At 45.0% G+C, this 15,087-nt stretch overlaps 2 protein-coding genes across 3 annotated transcripts in view; one reads left to right on the top strand and one right to left on the bottom strand.

Moving 5' to 3' along the window:
• Positions 1–4,534, top strand: part of CD247 (CD247 molecule) — a 102,936-nt gene extending 98,402 nt beyond the window's left edge. For both annotated transcript variants that reach the window (XM_044004081.1, XM_044004082.1), the window contains exon 8: positions 3,194–4,534. In XM_044004081.1, coding sequence (XP_043860016.1) covers positions 3,194–3,259 — 66 coding nt within the window. In that variant the 3' untranslated portion in view covers positions 3,260–4,534. The remainder of the gene's footprint in view (positions 1–3,193) is intronic.
• A 6,628-nt stretch (positions 4,535–11,162) lies between these two features.
• POU2F1 (POU class 2 homeobox 1) overlaps positions 11,163–15,087 on the bottom strand; it is a 237,633-nt gene continuing 233,708 nt past the window's right edge. The window contains exon 18 of the mRNA XM_044004419.1: positions 11,163–13,684. The gene's annotated coding sequence lies outside the window, so the exon portion shown is untranslated. The remainder of the gene's footprint in view (positions 13,685–15,087) is intronic.

Below are 15,087 nucleotides of genomic sequence, written 5' to 3'. Positions count from 1 at the left end.
TAATGTCCAAGCAGAGATTTTTAACCTAAGTTGTCTGACTCCAAGACAAACCACTAGAAGGAGAAGAAATGGAAGCAGGGTCAGGTTCTATATTCTTGGGCTCAAAAATCAGCAGCGATGGCAACTATAGCCATGAAATTAAAAGGTGCTTGCTCCTTGGAAGGAAAGCTAGAGCAAATCTGGGCGGAGACATCACCTCGCTGACAAAGTTCTGCAGAGTCAAAGCTATGGTTTTTTTCAGTCGTAGTGTATGGCTGTGAGAGTTAGACTATTTATTTGTTTGTTTGTTTTAGTGAGGCAATTGGGGTTAAGTGACTTGCCCAGGGTCACACAGCTAGTAAGTGTTAAGTGTCTGAGGCTGCATTTGAACTCAGGTCCTCCTGACTCCAGGGCGGGTGCTCTATCCACTGCGCCACCTAGCTGCCCCGAGAGTTGGACTATAAGGAAAGCTGAGCACCACAGAGCTGATGCTTTGGGATTGTGGTGCTAGGGAAGACTTTTGAGAGTCCCTTGGATAGCAAGGAGTTCAAATTAGTCGGTACTTAAATAAGTTAATTCAGGCTGTTCACTGGAAGGTCAAATACTGAATCTGAAGCTTAAATACTTTGACCATATAATGAGAAGCTGGGACTCACTGGAAAAGACCCGGATGTTGGGAAAGCTTGAAGGCAAAAGGAAAAGGGGACGACAGAGGATGAGATGGATAGAAAAGTGTCACGGAAGCAACAAACATGAACTTGGACAGACTTCAGGAGAAAGTGGAGGATAGAAGGGCCTGGCGTGTTATGGTCCATGGGGTCACAAAGAATCAGACACAACTGAACGACTCAACAACAAAACAAGAGCTCCACAAATTTTATCCAAACTAAGATTTGAATTGATGGTGCAGTGCAAGGGATCTTTAGATTTGAATCCTGGTTCTTCCTGGGTAACCTTGGTCAAATCACATCTCTTAGGGCCTTAGTTTCCTCGTCTATAAAATGGGAGGGGCCCAACTACAGGAAGCCTAAGGTCTCTTCTGGCATGAAGTCAATGATCCTATGATTTTAAAAGTCTTCTTCTCTAGCAATTGAAGTTGGGCCTTCTGGGCTCCACAGGCGTAGCTCCATGTATATTTAGATAGCACTTTAAGGCAGACAATGTGCTTTCTTCACGGCAGCCCTTTGAGGTGGGTGGCTCATCTATGGTTGTTTCCAATTTATATAATTTAAAAATGGATCTCGGGGGCATCTAGGTGGCGCAGTGGATAAAGCACCGGCCTTGAATTCAAGAGTACCTGAGTTCAAATCTGGCCTCGGACACTTGACACTTACTAGCTGTGTGACCCTGGGCAAGTCACTTAACCCCAATTGCCTCACTAAAAAAAAAAAAAAATGGATCTCAGAGAGATCCAAGGTCACCAAGCTGCTTAGCGTCAGGCTCATTGCCCTCCATCACTACAGAGCCGCCTCTTTCTGGACAGCTTTGGACATCTGTAGACTAAGATCTCCCTCCCTCTGTCTCTCAGAGGCAACAGGAGTGGGAGGAAGAGAAGGGAGAGGAGGAATGAAAGGGGAAAAAATTCCCCAGAAAGTGGCAACTTTCAAAGGCAGCAGTTATTATAGTCAAGGGCTTAATTAATGCAAATAGCTGCAGGCGATTTTGCAAATGAGAACCCACCTACTTGTTGGCGTCTCCAATGGTCTCCAGGGGCCTCCCTCCTCCCTGTCGGCTCCCCATACCCCAAGCTATTCAGTTTCCACAAATGCTTCTAGGTAGCAGAGTCCTGGGTTGGCTTGCAGCTTCTTTAATGTACATAAGAACCAAAAGTGACCCCATAATGGGGGAGAAGGTGTGATGAGGAATTCTGGCTCCTCTGGTAGGCAAGCCTCGGGGAGTCCAAGAACTCTGGGGACACAGGGGTGGTCAGGGCCTCTCCATCCCTCTCCATCTCCTGGGACCCATCTTCCTCCAGGATCTTAACCCCTGTGAGAAGTCCCAGCGGCTCCACCCACATCTTTCTGGTGGAGTCAGAAGACCAGGGCTGGAATCCCAGATCTACCATTGCCTTGGCTGGGTGACCTGTGTCCAGTCACTCTCCATTTCTGGGGTCCAGTTTTCTCTCCTCTAAAAGGGTTGGACAAGATGAGCTCTGAGGCCTTTCCCAGCTCCAGATGCTGGGTTGCTAGGTCACAGATGGAAGGAGAGTTATAGCCAGAGTATGGTGTCGAGCCTTGTCACCTTTGAGAGGAATCTGGATATTCGGGTTGTTGTTCAGTCATGTCCGAGTCTCCGTCACCCCATCAGGGGTTTTCTTGGCAGAGATACTGGACTGGTTTGCCATTTCCCTCGCCAGCTCATTTTACAGATGAGGAAACTGAGGCAAACAGGGTGAAGCAACTTGCCTAGGGTCACCCAGCTAAGTGTCTGAGGCTGGATTTGAACTCAGAAATATGAGTCTTCCTGACTCTGGCTCTCTGCACTGTGGCGCCACCTAGCTTCCCCATTTAGACCAGTCCCCTCCACCCTTATTCTCATAGTCTCTGATAAAGCCTGACAGGAGGAAGGCCTCTAGGCCTATAAATCCTGTCTGGCTCAGCATCCACTGGGTAAAGAACATGGCCTGGGAGATGCCGAATCAAACCACAATGGTCGGAGCAGAACGGCCCCAGGGCCAGAAGCTCTGCATCAGCTAAGTCAAAGACTCATACTACAAACAAGAAATTTGTCTATGAAAAAAATCATCTGACAGGGAGAGGATTTGGGGGCCAGGAAGACCTGAATTCAAATCCTGCCTCCCAGACTTCCTGTCTATGTGACCCTGGGGCAAGTACTTAATTAACTCTAAAACTATCCTTTGCAAAGAAAGTATATTTGCTGACTTGCATTGATACAGGGAATTTTGTCACCAGGAGAAATTACAGGTCTAATCCCCTCCCGATCCTGTAATTTACATCAGTTTATTAGGTTCTGTTTATCTTCAGCCCTAGTGAAACCAGAATGTTTCTCCTCCAAGTCCCCTCCCTCACCTATCTTGGCATTTTGTAAACAGTAGGTGATTCATAAACGTTTCTGGAATTTTGTTTCTTTCCCACTGAGAAGACTTCAGCCGCCATCTTGGCTCGATGTTGCTTAGACTCTGGTACTGGCAGGTTGGGGAGAAGGGGACTCAGGGAATCCAACCCTCCTGACCATCTCTATCTGCTTTCCCCAGGGCCTCAGCCCAGCCACCAAAGACACCTATGATGCTCTCCACATGCAGCCCCTGCCTCCCCGTTAACGGGAGTATGCTGCCACCGCCCTCCCGCCTACCCGGACAAGGTTTGCAGTTACGAGGACACAGCAGTTACAACTGACCCCTACCAAGAAAAAAAAAATCACTCTTGTTTCCCAGCAACCAGAACGGCTTCTCCTTACCTGTGGGGTGAATTTCAAGTTAAAATTTGGCCATATCCATTGCCTTGCTTCAGTGAGCTTGCCTTTGAATCTTTCAGGGGATTTCCTGTCTTGGGGATCATGATTTTTTAGTAACCATAGTAATAGAATACATTTCTGAGAAAGTTTACCAAGCACTCTTCTCACAAGCAAGGTTCAGGGTTCGGGATGTAGCCAATCAATCAATCAATCAATCAGACAAGAATTATTAAGCACCTACTAGCCAAAGCATCAGCTAGGGAGAGGGCTGGACCAGAAGGGCTCTGGAAGATTTGGTCTCAGGTCTTCTCCTGGCTCAGCCCGTGAGTCAGTTTCCCTGCCCCAGGGCTCAGTGTTCACATCTGTGCAGTGGACGGATGTCCCCACTCCACAGAGGTGCAGTTAGCTTCTGCTATGTAAAGCCTTCAGAGAGACTGGAGGTGTTTGCTCTTGTTGAAAGAATCCAAAGTCTCCACCATTAGGATTTACATCCCCTTGGCTTGACTCTTGCTGTAAATTTAGCTTCTCTGCTTTGTTGACCCCACTCCCTACCCCCATTTACATTTCTGTTGCCTCCCTCTTCCTATTTTAAAGTGACTTGTCCTTCGTAAGGTCATCAAGCTGGAGCTTGAAGGGATCTTAGAAGTCACCTAGTTGGACCCCTTCATTTTACAGAATGAAGAAACAGCAGAATCAAGATTCAAACTCAAGTCCTGTGTCTCCCAATACTTCCTGTGAAAGGTCTCTGTTGGGAGTGAGGAGGGGTTTTTGGGGCAGGGGGTCAGGTGATGTGTCCATGCCGACATGTAGGAGGAGGGAAGTGGAGGCTGAGAATAAAAATAGGTGGGGAGTTGGGAGAAGAAGGTATGGTAGCTTAGGCAGAATCCTACAGGAACAAGAATGGGGCATGTGGGAGAAAGATTAAGATCATTATCGTGAAGGCATCCATGGATAATCCAACACCTCATGGACTCATAAAGATTAAATCTGATGGTGGTACAACTCTGGGGAGTAAAAAATGGAAGAGGAACCAACTGGAACTAATGGAAAAGGACACTGCTATGGATGAGAAATCTGACATTTGGCCTTCTGGTTTTTATTTATACTTGTTTGCTGAACCCATGTGATTTCCCCCCCCCAAATAAATGCTTCAATGAAAACGCTGTTTTATGTTAAAAATAATAAAAGGGTCATTTCAGTAGTCATAGAGGCATGGGGGACTCAGTCACTGACAAATCGGCCTGCTGTTCTGGGGGTGGGGAGGGACTCCCCTGGAGGACAATGGGGCAATTCCAGGATTTCCATCTGGGAGGTCTAGAATTGCCTGGAAAGATCCCAACATCCTCAGCTGCTCAGATGAAAGCATAGCATGGCTCTGCTCACATGTGTCAGGGAGGAGAGGTTGGAAAAGCTGCAGCTTGGTCTCTGGCTCTTTGAAAACTCAGGTGGGTCATCTGTGCATATAATCAACAATGAATGGGGAAAAGACAGTGCGAGGGGCTCATCAGAGGATCATGAAATTAAAATGCAGAAAGCTCAAGAGATAAGGCACTTCAAATACTGGGTTCTCTTCAAACCCAATAATATACACATTGTTTACTTAACCACCAGGAAGTGGAGGTGGGGTGCCTAGGGTGGAGGTGAGAGCTGACCATTCCTGATTCAACAATAAAGACCTGTGAGATTAAAATTGGATATTAGATCATAAATCTCCCCTACTTAACCTTTCCCTTAATTTATCTCCCACACTAGTAAATGGAAGAAGCTTCTGGTTTTCTAGATAGAACCTTTATTGTATGGTAGTCACAAGGTGATGTTGATTAGAAGGATAGGAAAATAGAAATACAATACAAATCGTCTTAAGTCTAGGCTTAGTCTATATTCTGTATAAAACTCACCAAAACCCAAGGCCACTTTTGGGGAGAGAGACCGAGTCAAGCGCGTGCTGTTAACCGAGAGCCGGGCCGAGTCAAACTCCAGTCCGTGTCTGTCTGTGCAGCGCAGCCAGGAGACCAGCGGAGCAGGAAAAAACTCCACTTCCGTTCTCTTCACCCCGGAAGTCGAGTGCGTAGCAGGCAGTCTGACGTGCGCAGCAGGCGGACTGTTGGTCTCCTCCCCAAAAGGGTGGTCCTTCAAAAACTAGAGTCTTTCAGTTATCCTAACCTGTTAAAAAACTTTCATATTTTTTTACCACAGACCTAACAACCCCCACAACACTAGGGGCTACTCTGGGGGAAACTCTATGTTCTGTTCGGTTACCTCTTTCCTTGCGCCCTTCTCCTTTTAAGGGGGTCTGTCTCATTAGTCCAGGAGTGTGGTCTGTGTGAATTCATTCAGTGAGGCCCAGCTCCCGCCCAGTGAAAGAAACAACAATGGTGACATCTCTTCCTGCTGGCTTTTTCACACTCACATCTTATAACAGAGTCCATTGCACAAGTGTAACGATAACAACAGTTAACATTTAGTTATAATAGTTAACATTTAGTCAACAATGACAACAATAATAATGAACATTTTATACAGAACTTCGCTTTACATTTATCATCTCATTTGATCCTCACAACAATCCTGCCAGCTGAGTGATGTTATCTTCATTTTACAGATGAGGAAATTGAGGCAAATGGTGGCTAAGTGACTTGCCCACTTAAATACAGTTAGCAAGTATCTGAGAGCAAATTCTGACTCTAACTCCAGGCCCAGCACTATCCACTGTCTGTATAAAGTTTTTTATCGATTGCCATAGGGCCAAAAAGAATTAAAATAAACATGTTAAAATAACCAAGTACTTAATGGTCTGCGCAGCCAAAGTTCCCCTCTCTGCAACATGCCCCCTACTCAGGGTCCTCCCAGACAAAGGTAACTCTTAACCTGTCTGTTTATTAGCTTGTCCCAAACCCAGTAATTCCACGAATCCAGTTTAGGTATGTAGTTCCAAACCTTCTCAGGGACCATCAGGAGTTAGCGAGTATTCCCCATTTACTTTTCCTCTTATGGCCTCTGAAGGGGTCAAAGGGACAACTTGGGATCTAGGGCATTAATCCCTCCATGGGCAGATGCTCCTTGCTTTCCACCCTGACACTAGCGTGGACTTCTGACTCTTTTCCAGCATGGCTGGCTTATCAGTTCTGCTGTACAGGACTGGGCCCAGAGAGCCTGGCACTGTCTGTTCATTGTGGACTTAAGGGTCAAGTCAAGTATCAAGAACTCCTCCCATACCTGTCCTTTCTTACTCTTTGAACTCCTTGTCTCTGCCTGCCACCCTCCATCACTTCTTCCTGGTTTGGTGATCTGCTCCCTCATGACTCCCCTCCCTCCCTCCTGTGATAGTTACATTGGACATAAATGTGCATACAATGCTTTCTGGTCCCTCAGACGTAACTACCAAACACCAACTACCAGGCTCTCCCCTAGAATCACCCCCTGTGGCCATTGGGGTGGACACTTCAACAATTCAACTCAACATTTTACTGAGGTTCCACTGCGTGTCAAGGCAATGGCATAGTTCTCACTGTTTTTTTTTTTTTTTTTCCTTTTTGGAAGGGCAATGAGGGTTAAATTACTTGCCCAGGGTCACACAGCTAGTAACTGTCAAGTGTTTGAGGCTGGATTTGAACTCAGGTCCTCTTGAATCCAGGGCCGGTGCTTTATCCACTGCGCCACCTAGCTGCCCCCTATAGTTCTCACTCTGGAGAAGACTGTGGTCTCCTGGGACGATACACTGGGCACACAGGTATGTATACTGTAAGGTACCATGTGATAGAGGCAACTTGAGGTTCCTAGCCGGGGCTTTAGGAAAATCTGGAAAGAGAAGACTTTCACAAGTATCTGAGGCTGACTTTGAAAGAAATCAGAACTCTGATCAGTGTAGCCACCAACTTATATCTTTTTTTTTTGGTGAGGCAATTGGGGTTAAGTGACTTGCCCAGGGTCACACAGCTAGTAAGTGGTAAGTGTCTGAGACCAGATTTGAACCCAGGTACTCCTGACTCCAGGGCCAGTGCTCTATCCACTGTGCCATCTAGCTGCCCCTGAGGCTGACTTTGAACTCAGGTCTTCGTGACTCTTGGTCCAGCACGCTATCCACTGTGCCACCTGGCTTCCATAAATGACACCGGGCTGAGACACAGGAAATTCAGGTTCTTTTGTATCTGTCATTTCCTTATGTGACCTTCAACATATCATGACCTCTCTGGGTCTTGCCTTCCTCACTTGGTAATAATATTAATTCATAATGTATTAATTAATCTAATAATTTAATAAAAGGAGGTGAACTGGTTGATTTGTAAAGTCTCTCTTGGCCCTGATAGATTGTTCTATAAGGCATCCCTTCAGAGCGCCGCTTCCCATTCCAACTACATGGTTGAGAAGGGGAAGGTATTACTGATAGAGATCTTGAGCAATGGGAAGAAGCCACAAAGAGGCAGATAGAGGCTCGATGCAGGAAAGACCAACTTCCTGATAAAGGATAACTCTCCAAACAGGGGAGGGGTTACCTCTGGAGGGCTGTGAGTTCTCTTCCTTGGAAATCTTCCATCAGAGGATGTATGACAACTTATGGGGTGTGTTGTGGAGGGCTTTCTTTATTGGGTAGAGACCGGATTAGCTAGCCACTGTGGTCCTTTTCATGCCCAGAATCCTATGATTCTATGAAGTATACAATATTTGAGGGCAGGGATGGGACTAACGACTGATGGGCAGTTGAGCAACATACACACAAGCTAGGGATTGAGGGAAAAACACTAGGGCTCCTTATTGTTAGTGACAGGAGGCTCTGCAGAAGGGGTTTGATGATGTGGGGCTATTCAACCAGATGAGCTTTTGAGTTGTGGATGAAATTATTCTCTTCCTTCTCCTTTTCTCTTTCTGGGCGACATTATCCATTTCCATTGATAGGATTACCATCTCTTTCCCAATGACTCCCAAATCCATATATTGTGTGTGCACGTGCACCTATGGGAAGCCCGGTGTCACAGTGCATAGTGAACTGGGCCTGGAATCAGAAAGACCAGAGTTCAAATCTGAACTCAAACACTACTAGCTGTGTGACCCTAGGCAAGTCACTTAAGCCTGAATAAAACTGGAGAAGGAAATGGCAAACCACTGTTATCTTTGCCAAGAAAACACCAGTTGGCCTTATGGGGTCACAAAGAGTTGGGTACACTTGAACAAGAACAATGTGTACACACACATACACAAATTTTATTGTATTTTTTGTAAATTTGTAATATTTGTAAATCGCAATAAAAATGTATTTTATTGTAAATTTTATGTGTATCTATACGTGCATAAATGTGGACACACACAGATGTACAGACACATACGAATCAACAAAATACTTTGTGGTCCTAGGGTGGAATACAAAGCCTGGCAAAGAGTAGCTACTTAATAAATGCTTGTTTCTTTGACTCTTTCCCCTGTACTCTACTCTGGTATTATTAACATGCTTGGTGTGCACATGTCTATGTGGATATCCTACTGTGGGCATCTCAATTTGACAATAAAACAAAGATACCCGAGGTCAGAGAGCCCCACAGCCAAACATCTGACTGAGTCGGGAGGCTCAGAACCCTTTCTGGATTTGTCCTCAGCCCAAGTTATAAACCTGCCTCCCTGTTCCACTTGTGGCTTCAGCTTTTTAAAAATAATAACGCCAGGACAGCTAGGTGGCGCAGTGGATAGAGCACTGGTCCTGGAGTCAGGAGGACCTGAGTTCAAATCTGGCCTCAGACACTTAACACTTACTAGCTGTGTGACCCCGGGCAAGTCACTTAACCCCAATTACCTCACTAAAAAACAAAAAACCAAAACAAAACAAAATAATAACGCCACAATTAAACTTGTATCTGTGACAGCTCTTCTGTATTTGGCCACTTGGAAGGGGTATGTGGAGGCTTGAGGAAGAAAGGTGTGGCCAGTGTGTTACTCTCATACTACATAACCCTAGATTGCCAATCCCTTGCCTGGAGTTTTAGTCCTGTATGTGTCAGTCACGTCTGACTCTTCTTGGCCCCATTTAGGGTTTTCTTGGCAGATGCCATTTCCTTCTCTGACTCATTCTGCAGATGAAGAAAATGAAGCAAAAAGGGTTAAGTGACTTGTCCGGGCTCACACAGCTAGTGTGCGAAAGAATGAAATGTGACAACTCTGGAAAGTTACGTGGACCTTTCAATGTCAAGGAGAGGACTTTATCTTGGACCCCATAAGTAGGGAGTTGGGATGGTCAGACCAATCGCTTTGGCAGCTGAGTGGACAATGGAGTTGGGAGAAACTCAGAAGGTGATGTGGGCCTGAACTAGTACAGGGGCTCTACAAGCTCAGAAATAGCGGAGTAGGAAGCAAGAGACCTGGCAGCTGAATATGTAGGCTAAGAGTGACAAGTTGAGGGCAACATGTTTGCCAACCTGAGGGGGAGAGGAGGATGCCAGTGCCTTCGATGGTAATAGGGAAGATGGAGAAGAGGGGAGGGTTTGGGGAAAAGGTAATGAATTTTGTCTGGGACATGTCGAGTTTGAGATCCAGTCCGAGATGTTCCTGAAGATGGAAATACTGTTAAAAGAGACCTCTGGTGTGAGAGGAAGGAGTATTGTTAATAATTAAGATTTCCATAGTATTTTGTAGATATCATTTGTTTCTTATAATAAGTTTTACGAGATGAATTCTATGAGCCCCATTTTACAGGTTACTCAGGGTTCCACAGCTAGTGTCCGCAGTAGGAGAGGAGAGCAGAGGTGGAAAGGGTGGGCTGGAGAGACAGAAGGTGACAGCAGGGGAGATACTTTCTGAATCACCGGGGTGAGGAGCAGGAGGTACCAATGTCATTGCATTAATTTCCTTGCCAAGGACTGGAGAAGTACCAAGTACTTGGGGTTATCATGGAAGGGTCCTTTGATGATGGAGGGTGATGTTGGGGCAAGTGTCCCCAGACACTGAGGACCTGAGGGGATTTGGTGGAGAATTTAGGCCAGAGATCTGAGTTAGTAAATAAGTGGTATAGGGTCTCCTAGACCAGTGTAAACTCACATGAGATCAGCTCAGTAGTATTGTCCCAGCTTATGAAGGGATAAGGGGCACCCAAGAAGATAACTCACCCGTGGGGCTTCATGGCAGGCTTGATGTTTACCTCTGTGAAGGTTTTACTTTTCCTTCTCAATTTATCAACCATCTGACACGTCAGATGGCAAACAGAATAACCTTAAAGATCAGTTGTGTCTCCCCCTTATTAAAGAATAAGATATTAAAATCTAGACTTATCTCTAATAGGATTTCTCTGAGAGTCCTGAACATTTATCATATGGTACTAGAGGTGGCACTGAATTCAGAAGAGTTAACTCGAACCTCCAACCTTCTGAGTAAAATATAGATGGCGACACGAGAACTTTGAAGAGTTCTCTTGGAGGGATCCTCTCTTGGAGGTTCAGTCGAGGTCCTGTGTTTGATCACAAAAAGCACCCCAGATCTAAGGGAGACTGCCCCTCAGCTTGGCGGCTCACTCACATCATCAAGAGCCCGGTAAAAGATTGTGAAAGCCTTGACCATCAAATGCATCTGACAGAGGTCACTGCGTGGTGGAAGACGACCCAGTGCAGATGCACAGTTAAAGGAAAGACGAGAGTGATGGTCTTTGGTCCTCCTTGGACTCTGGAGATTAATACTGTAGAAGGAATATTCTCTCTCTCTGTCTCACGTAGGCATATTACCATAAAGTTTCAAAGATATTGACAAAAAAAACCTTCAAAGGACTCATACAATGTTAAAACACTTGGAAAATGGTTTAATGATGTTTACAACAGAAATGAACTGTACAGTTACAGTAAGTTTTATATATATAAAAAATTACAGCAGACAAATGCATCTACACAAAATCTACCATTTCATTCTGATTCACTGTCATCTACACAATCTCTCCAAGCCTACAGTCACCTGTAGGCAGCCCCTGGGGTCAGAGGGTGAGAGGAAGGGGGGGGGTGTTAAAGGGTACTTTTAAAGAGAAAGCACCCCCAGTATTCCCCACCACCTCCCAGCCTCAGGAGACATCAGCTAATTTCCTAAACATCAGGCCTTGTGTGTTTCAGGTTTTCAAAACTGAGAAAGCCGTGTTTCCTATGGGTATAGATGACAAGACCTAAATCTCTAAGTATTCAGCTGATTCTCTTAAAAGTATTTATGTCAGAGTTAGAATTGGCTGACCAGGCAGTCTGGGAAAGGCGGCTATACAATAGCCACCTAGATTGCAAATTTATCTAAGGAGAAATGTAAGAGGACTCCCACTAAACTGAATGGGAATTGTCATTGCCTTGTTAAAGCTATTGGACAATTTGGGAGGGAATCATTTACACCGCAGCTCAGGTTCCACAAAGAGGAACACAAACTCACATTTTAAAAGTAAAGTACATAAAAACAAAATACTCTGGGGGGCAAGGGCACTTATGGCTCCTTGAGACCCTCCATTTATAACAGTGGAAAAACACCCCTGAATCAATCTTCATTTAAAAAAGAAGAAAAAAGAAACCTTTTTTTTTTTTTATTTAGAAAAACAAGGTTGCTGTCTCTTTAAAATAAAATAAAAAAAGATTCCCAGCTGGGAACCGCAATCAGTGAAAACATAACCCAAATCAACAGTCTGGTGGAAGTTCATTATTGACTATTATGTACACTTATACTTTTTAATTTTCTTTTTTATTATGAACACCTAGGCAGTGAAAACTGTTATGTTAATACATACATAGACACACCCAAAACATACAAAAATACTATTATTTCAAACTACTAAGAAGAGGACAGTTCCATTATTTTCATGCTATGACTGTAAGAGCATTACACTGAAACAAACAAGAATTTTAAACGACATTTTTTTTTAATATCCCAGAAATATACCAAAATATACATCTAAGCTTTGGAATTACTGAGGTTAGACTAATGCAAGTGCTGGGTAATCATACTTAATACACAAGTCTAAGGTTCTGCAGGAAAGAAATTATCTTTGGTATCTGCATCAGGCTAATATTATTAACATTTGGATTTTGCTTTGGGATAGAGCTTGTATGACCCTAGAACCAAACCCCCCCCAACCCCCAATCAACTGAGATTAAAAAGATCCATGTAAAAAGTTCCTTCATTTGCAACCCCCCCCCCACCCCCCAACGTTAAAAAGTCACAGGCATCTACCTAGCACGAAAGGTTGAGAAATACAATGCATAGTTGCACAGTAGGGCCGCAAAAGAGAGAGAGAGAGAGAGGGGGAAGAAAAACAAAGAAACGAGAAGCTCTGATCATCTTTCAAGGTGATCTCTCACCCACAGGGCAGCTGCTCCCCAGCAGCTGCAGTTAAGAAATTTAAAAACACAACCAAAGGAGCCCTCAGAAGTGCCCCTAGCAGAGCAGCCCAGCCTGCCCCAGTGCCCTGTGCTGAGACTGCTCACCCCGCCTCCCCCCACCAGGTCTAGGTGGCCAAACCCTGGTTGTTATAGGACAGATTCTGTTGGGTTTTATCTATTTCTGAAAACTGGGAGCAGCACATTCCCCTCAGGAGTAGAAAGCCGGCAAACTGGCTTGGTAGTCACTCTGCCCTAGCAAACTGCTGAGCAACCTTAGCCTGTGGAAAGGATCCTTCTTGTCATTCGTCTGTTCTGAGCCAGCCAGGAGTCCCTTGGCCTTCCTCCCAGCCAGCTCCCCCAAATGCCAGACTGCAGCCCAGATCGGAACAGTGCTAAAGACTCCCCTTTTCTTTGGTTTGTTTGTTTTGAGTTTATACAATCATTAAGAAATCTTTGGTTTTGGCTGGAAATTGTTAAAAGAACAAAACAAAACAAAGAAACCACCCTCCCCTGGCTTATAGCAGCAGTATCACGGCCTGGCAAAGTTCTTCTCTCCCATGGGGATGGGGGGTGGGGGGTAAACGTACATTCAAAGAAAAGGTGAAAGGACCGAGGATGCAGCTTTTCGACCGCCAGCTGGATAGAAGATTGTCAAATAATAATAATAACAACAATATTAATAATAATAATTAAATTAAATATTTGATTTTTTTTTTTTTTGGTCATGTCAAAGAAAAAAAGTGGAATGCGTATGCAGCAGTCAGCTGGGAGGAGTCTTTGATGTCCTTTCTTGGACCCCTGAGGCCTCCCGGGAAAGGGGACAGCCCCTATCCCAACAGGGAAAAGGCATTGTACATGCAGGGCTGGCAGGATGGAAGAGCTGAGGCAGTGGTGGAGACACAGGTGGCTCGTCAGCCCTTTAAAGGGAGGTGGAAGGGAAGTGGATGTTCAAGGCCAGTGAAGGGTTGAGAAGCCCCCTGGGAAGCAAAGGAAGTAGTATGAGATTGCAATTTGCCCTCAGTTTGCAGTAGCTTTGAAGCAGCGACATTGGGAGGCTTTTGGGGGTCCCAGCCCAGGCTTTGGGTGACATGATGCTATAGGCCAGAGTTCAGCAGAACTCCAGGGAGAGAGGGTGTCCTTGGCACCTCTGTGGGGTTTGGAGAAAGTTAAAGCTAGTTACTCAGTCACGAGTTAGAAATGAGGTATACAAGAGCTTCTGTGCTGGGGGGGAGACGTCGGCCCACCCCGAGTCCCCTTTCCTTTTGCCACTACCACAGAGAAGGAAATGGAACTACCTACAGGTTTTCAGTGCTGGGAGAAGCATTCTTCCAAAAGCAGGATATTGTGGGGGTTCCTTAACCTGCTTTCCGCTCAGGCAGAGACAGAGCTTGGATAAGGAATCCATTTCTCCATTTACCTGAAGGGGGAAGACTCGCCACATACCAAAGAGTTTGCACAACTCTACCATCTGCCCCCTTTGAAAACTCCCTTTGCTGTCCTAAGTCCAACTAGGTCATCATAGTCTACTTTACTCCCTTTTGCCCACTTGTCCAAGAAAGGCTGCCCAGTGCCAAGGTCCTCCTTGCTCAAACAGACGGCCCTTTCTAAAGGGACACTGTCTTCTTACTCCATAAGGAGTCAGGGAGGGTGGGAAGGAAGCATATTCATCATGTCCTACCTTTGGCTCTGTCCTTTTCCACCTGAAAGACAGCCTAACGCTAAGGAACCAAAGGACTGGGATATTCACTTCATAGTCTGGCTTTTGACAGCACAACATTCAACTGAAGAGCTTGAGACTAAACGCCACTGCCAAGTTAGCTGAAGAAATTGTTTCTAAGGTGGCCCTAAAAGACATACAAGTAAATACAGAAAAAAAAAATGGGGGGGGGGGACTTACAGCAGATTTTAATCATCTTTAAGGTAAGTTAATTTTGAGATTTGAAACCTTTAACAGTGTCCTGTTTTGGGAAAAGAGATGGTGTGCGGACCCAAGGACGTGAATATTCAACTACAGCCCACCCTTACCACCAGGTGAGTTTCATTTCCTTCCTCGGATTTGTTTTTTGTAAAGCACACCTTGTTTTTCCATAGCTTTTGTTTTAAGTGCTCTTATGTTTGAGAAGTCATTTCTTTCAAATCCCTATTACCTATCTACAACCCTAGCTAGCTCTGCAAATTCACACAACATTAATACCACTTTTACATAATGTCAGAACAGCAGGTCTTTGAATCAGTAAAGCTTTCAAAGGAAATCCCATCCCTTGGTCATTTTCTGATGGAAGATCATCGGAGCAGTAAGTATATTTCTTTCTCTCTCTCTTCTATGTCACAACAGTACACCAGATAAACTAACCACTCAACTCCAGCAGTTGTTCATAGA

The sequence above is a fragment of the Dromiciops gliroides genome, chromosome 4, assembly GCF_019393635.1.
Source record: "Dromiciops gliroides isolate mDroGli1 chromosome 4, mDroGli1.pri, whole genome shotgun sequence".
In the NCBI taxonomy this organism is placed as follows: Eukaryota; Metazoa; Chordata; class Mammalia; order Microbiotheria; family Microbiotheriidae; genus Dromiciops; species Dromiciops gliroides.
Note: the sequence above shows the minus strand (reverse complement) of the source record. Positions and strands in the feature narration are given on the sequence as shown.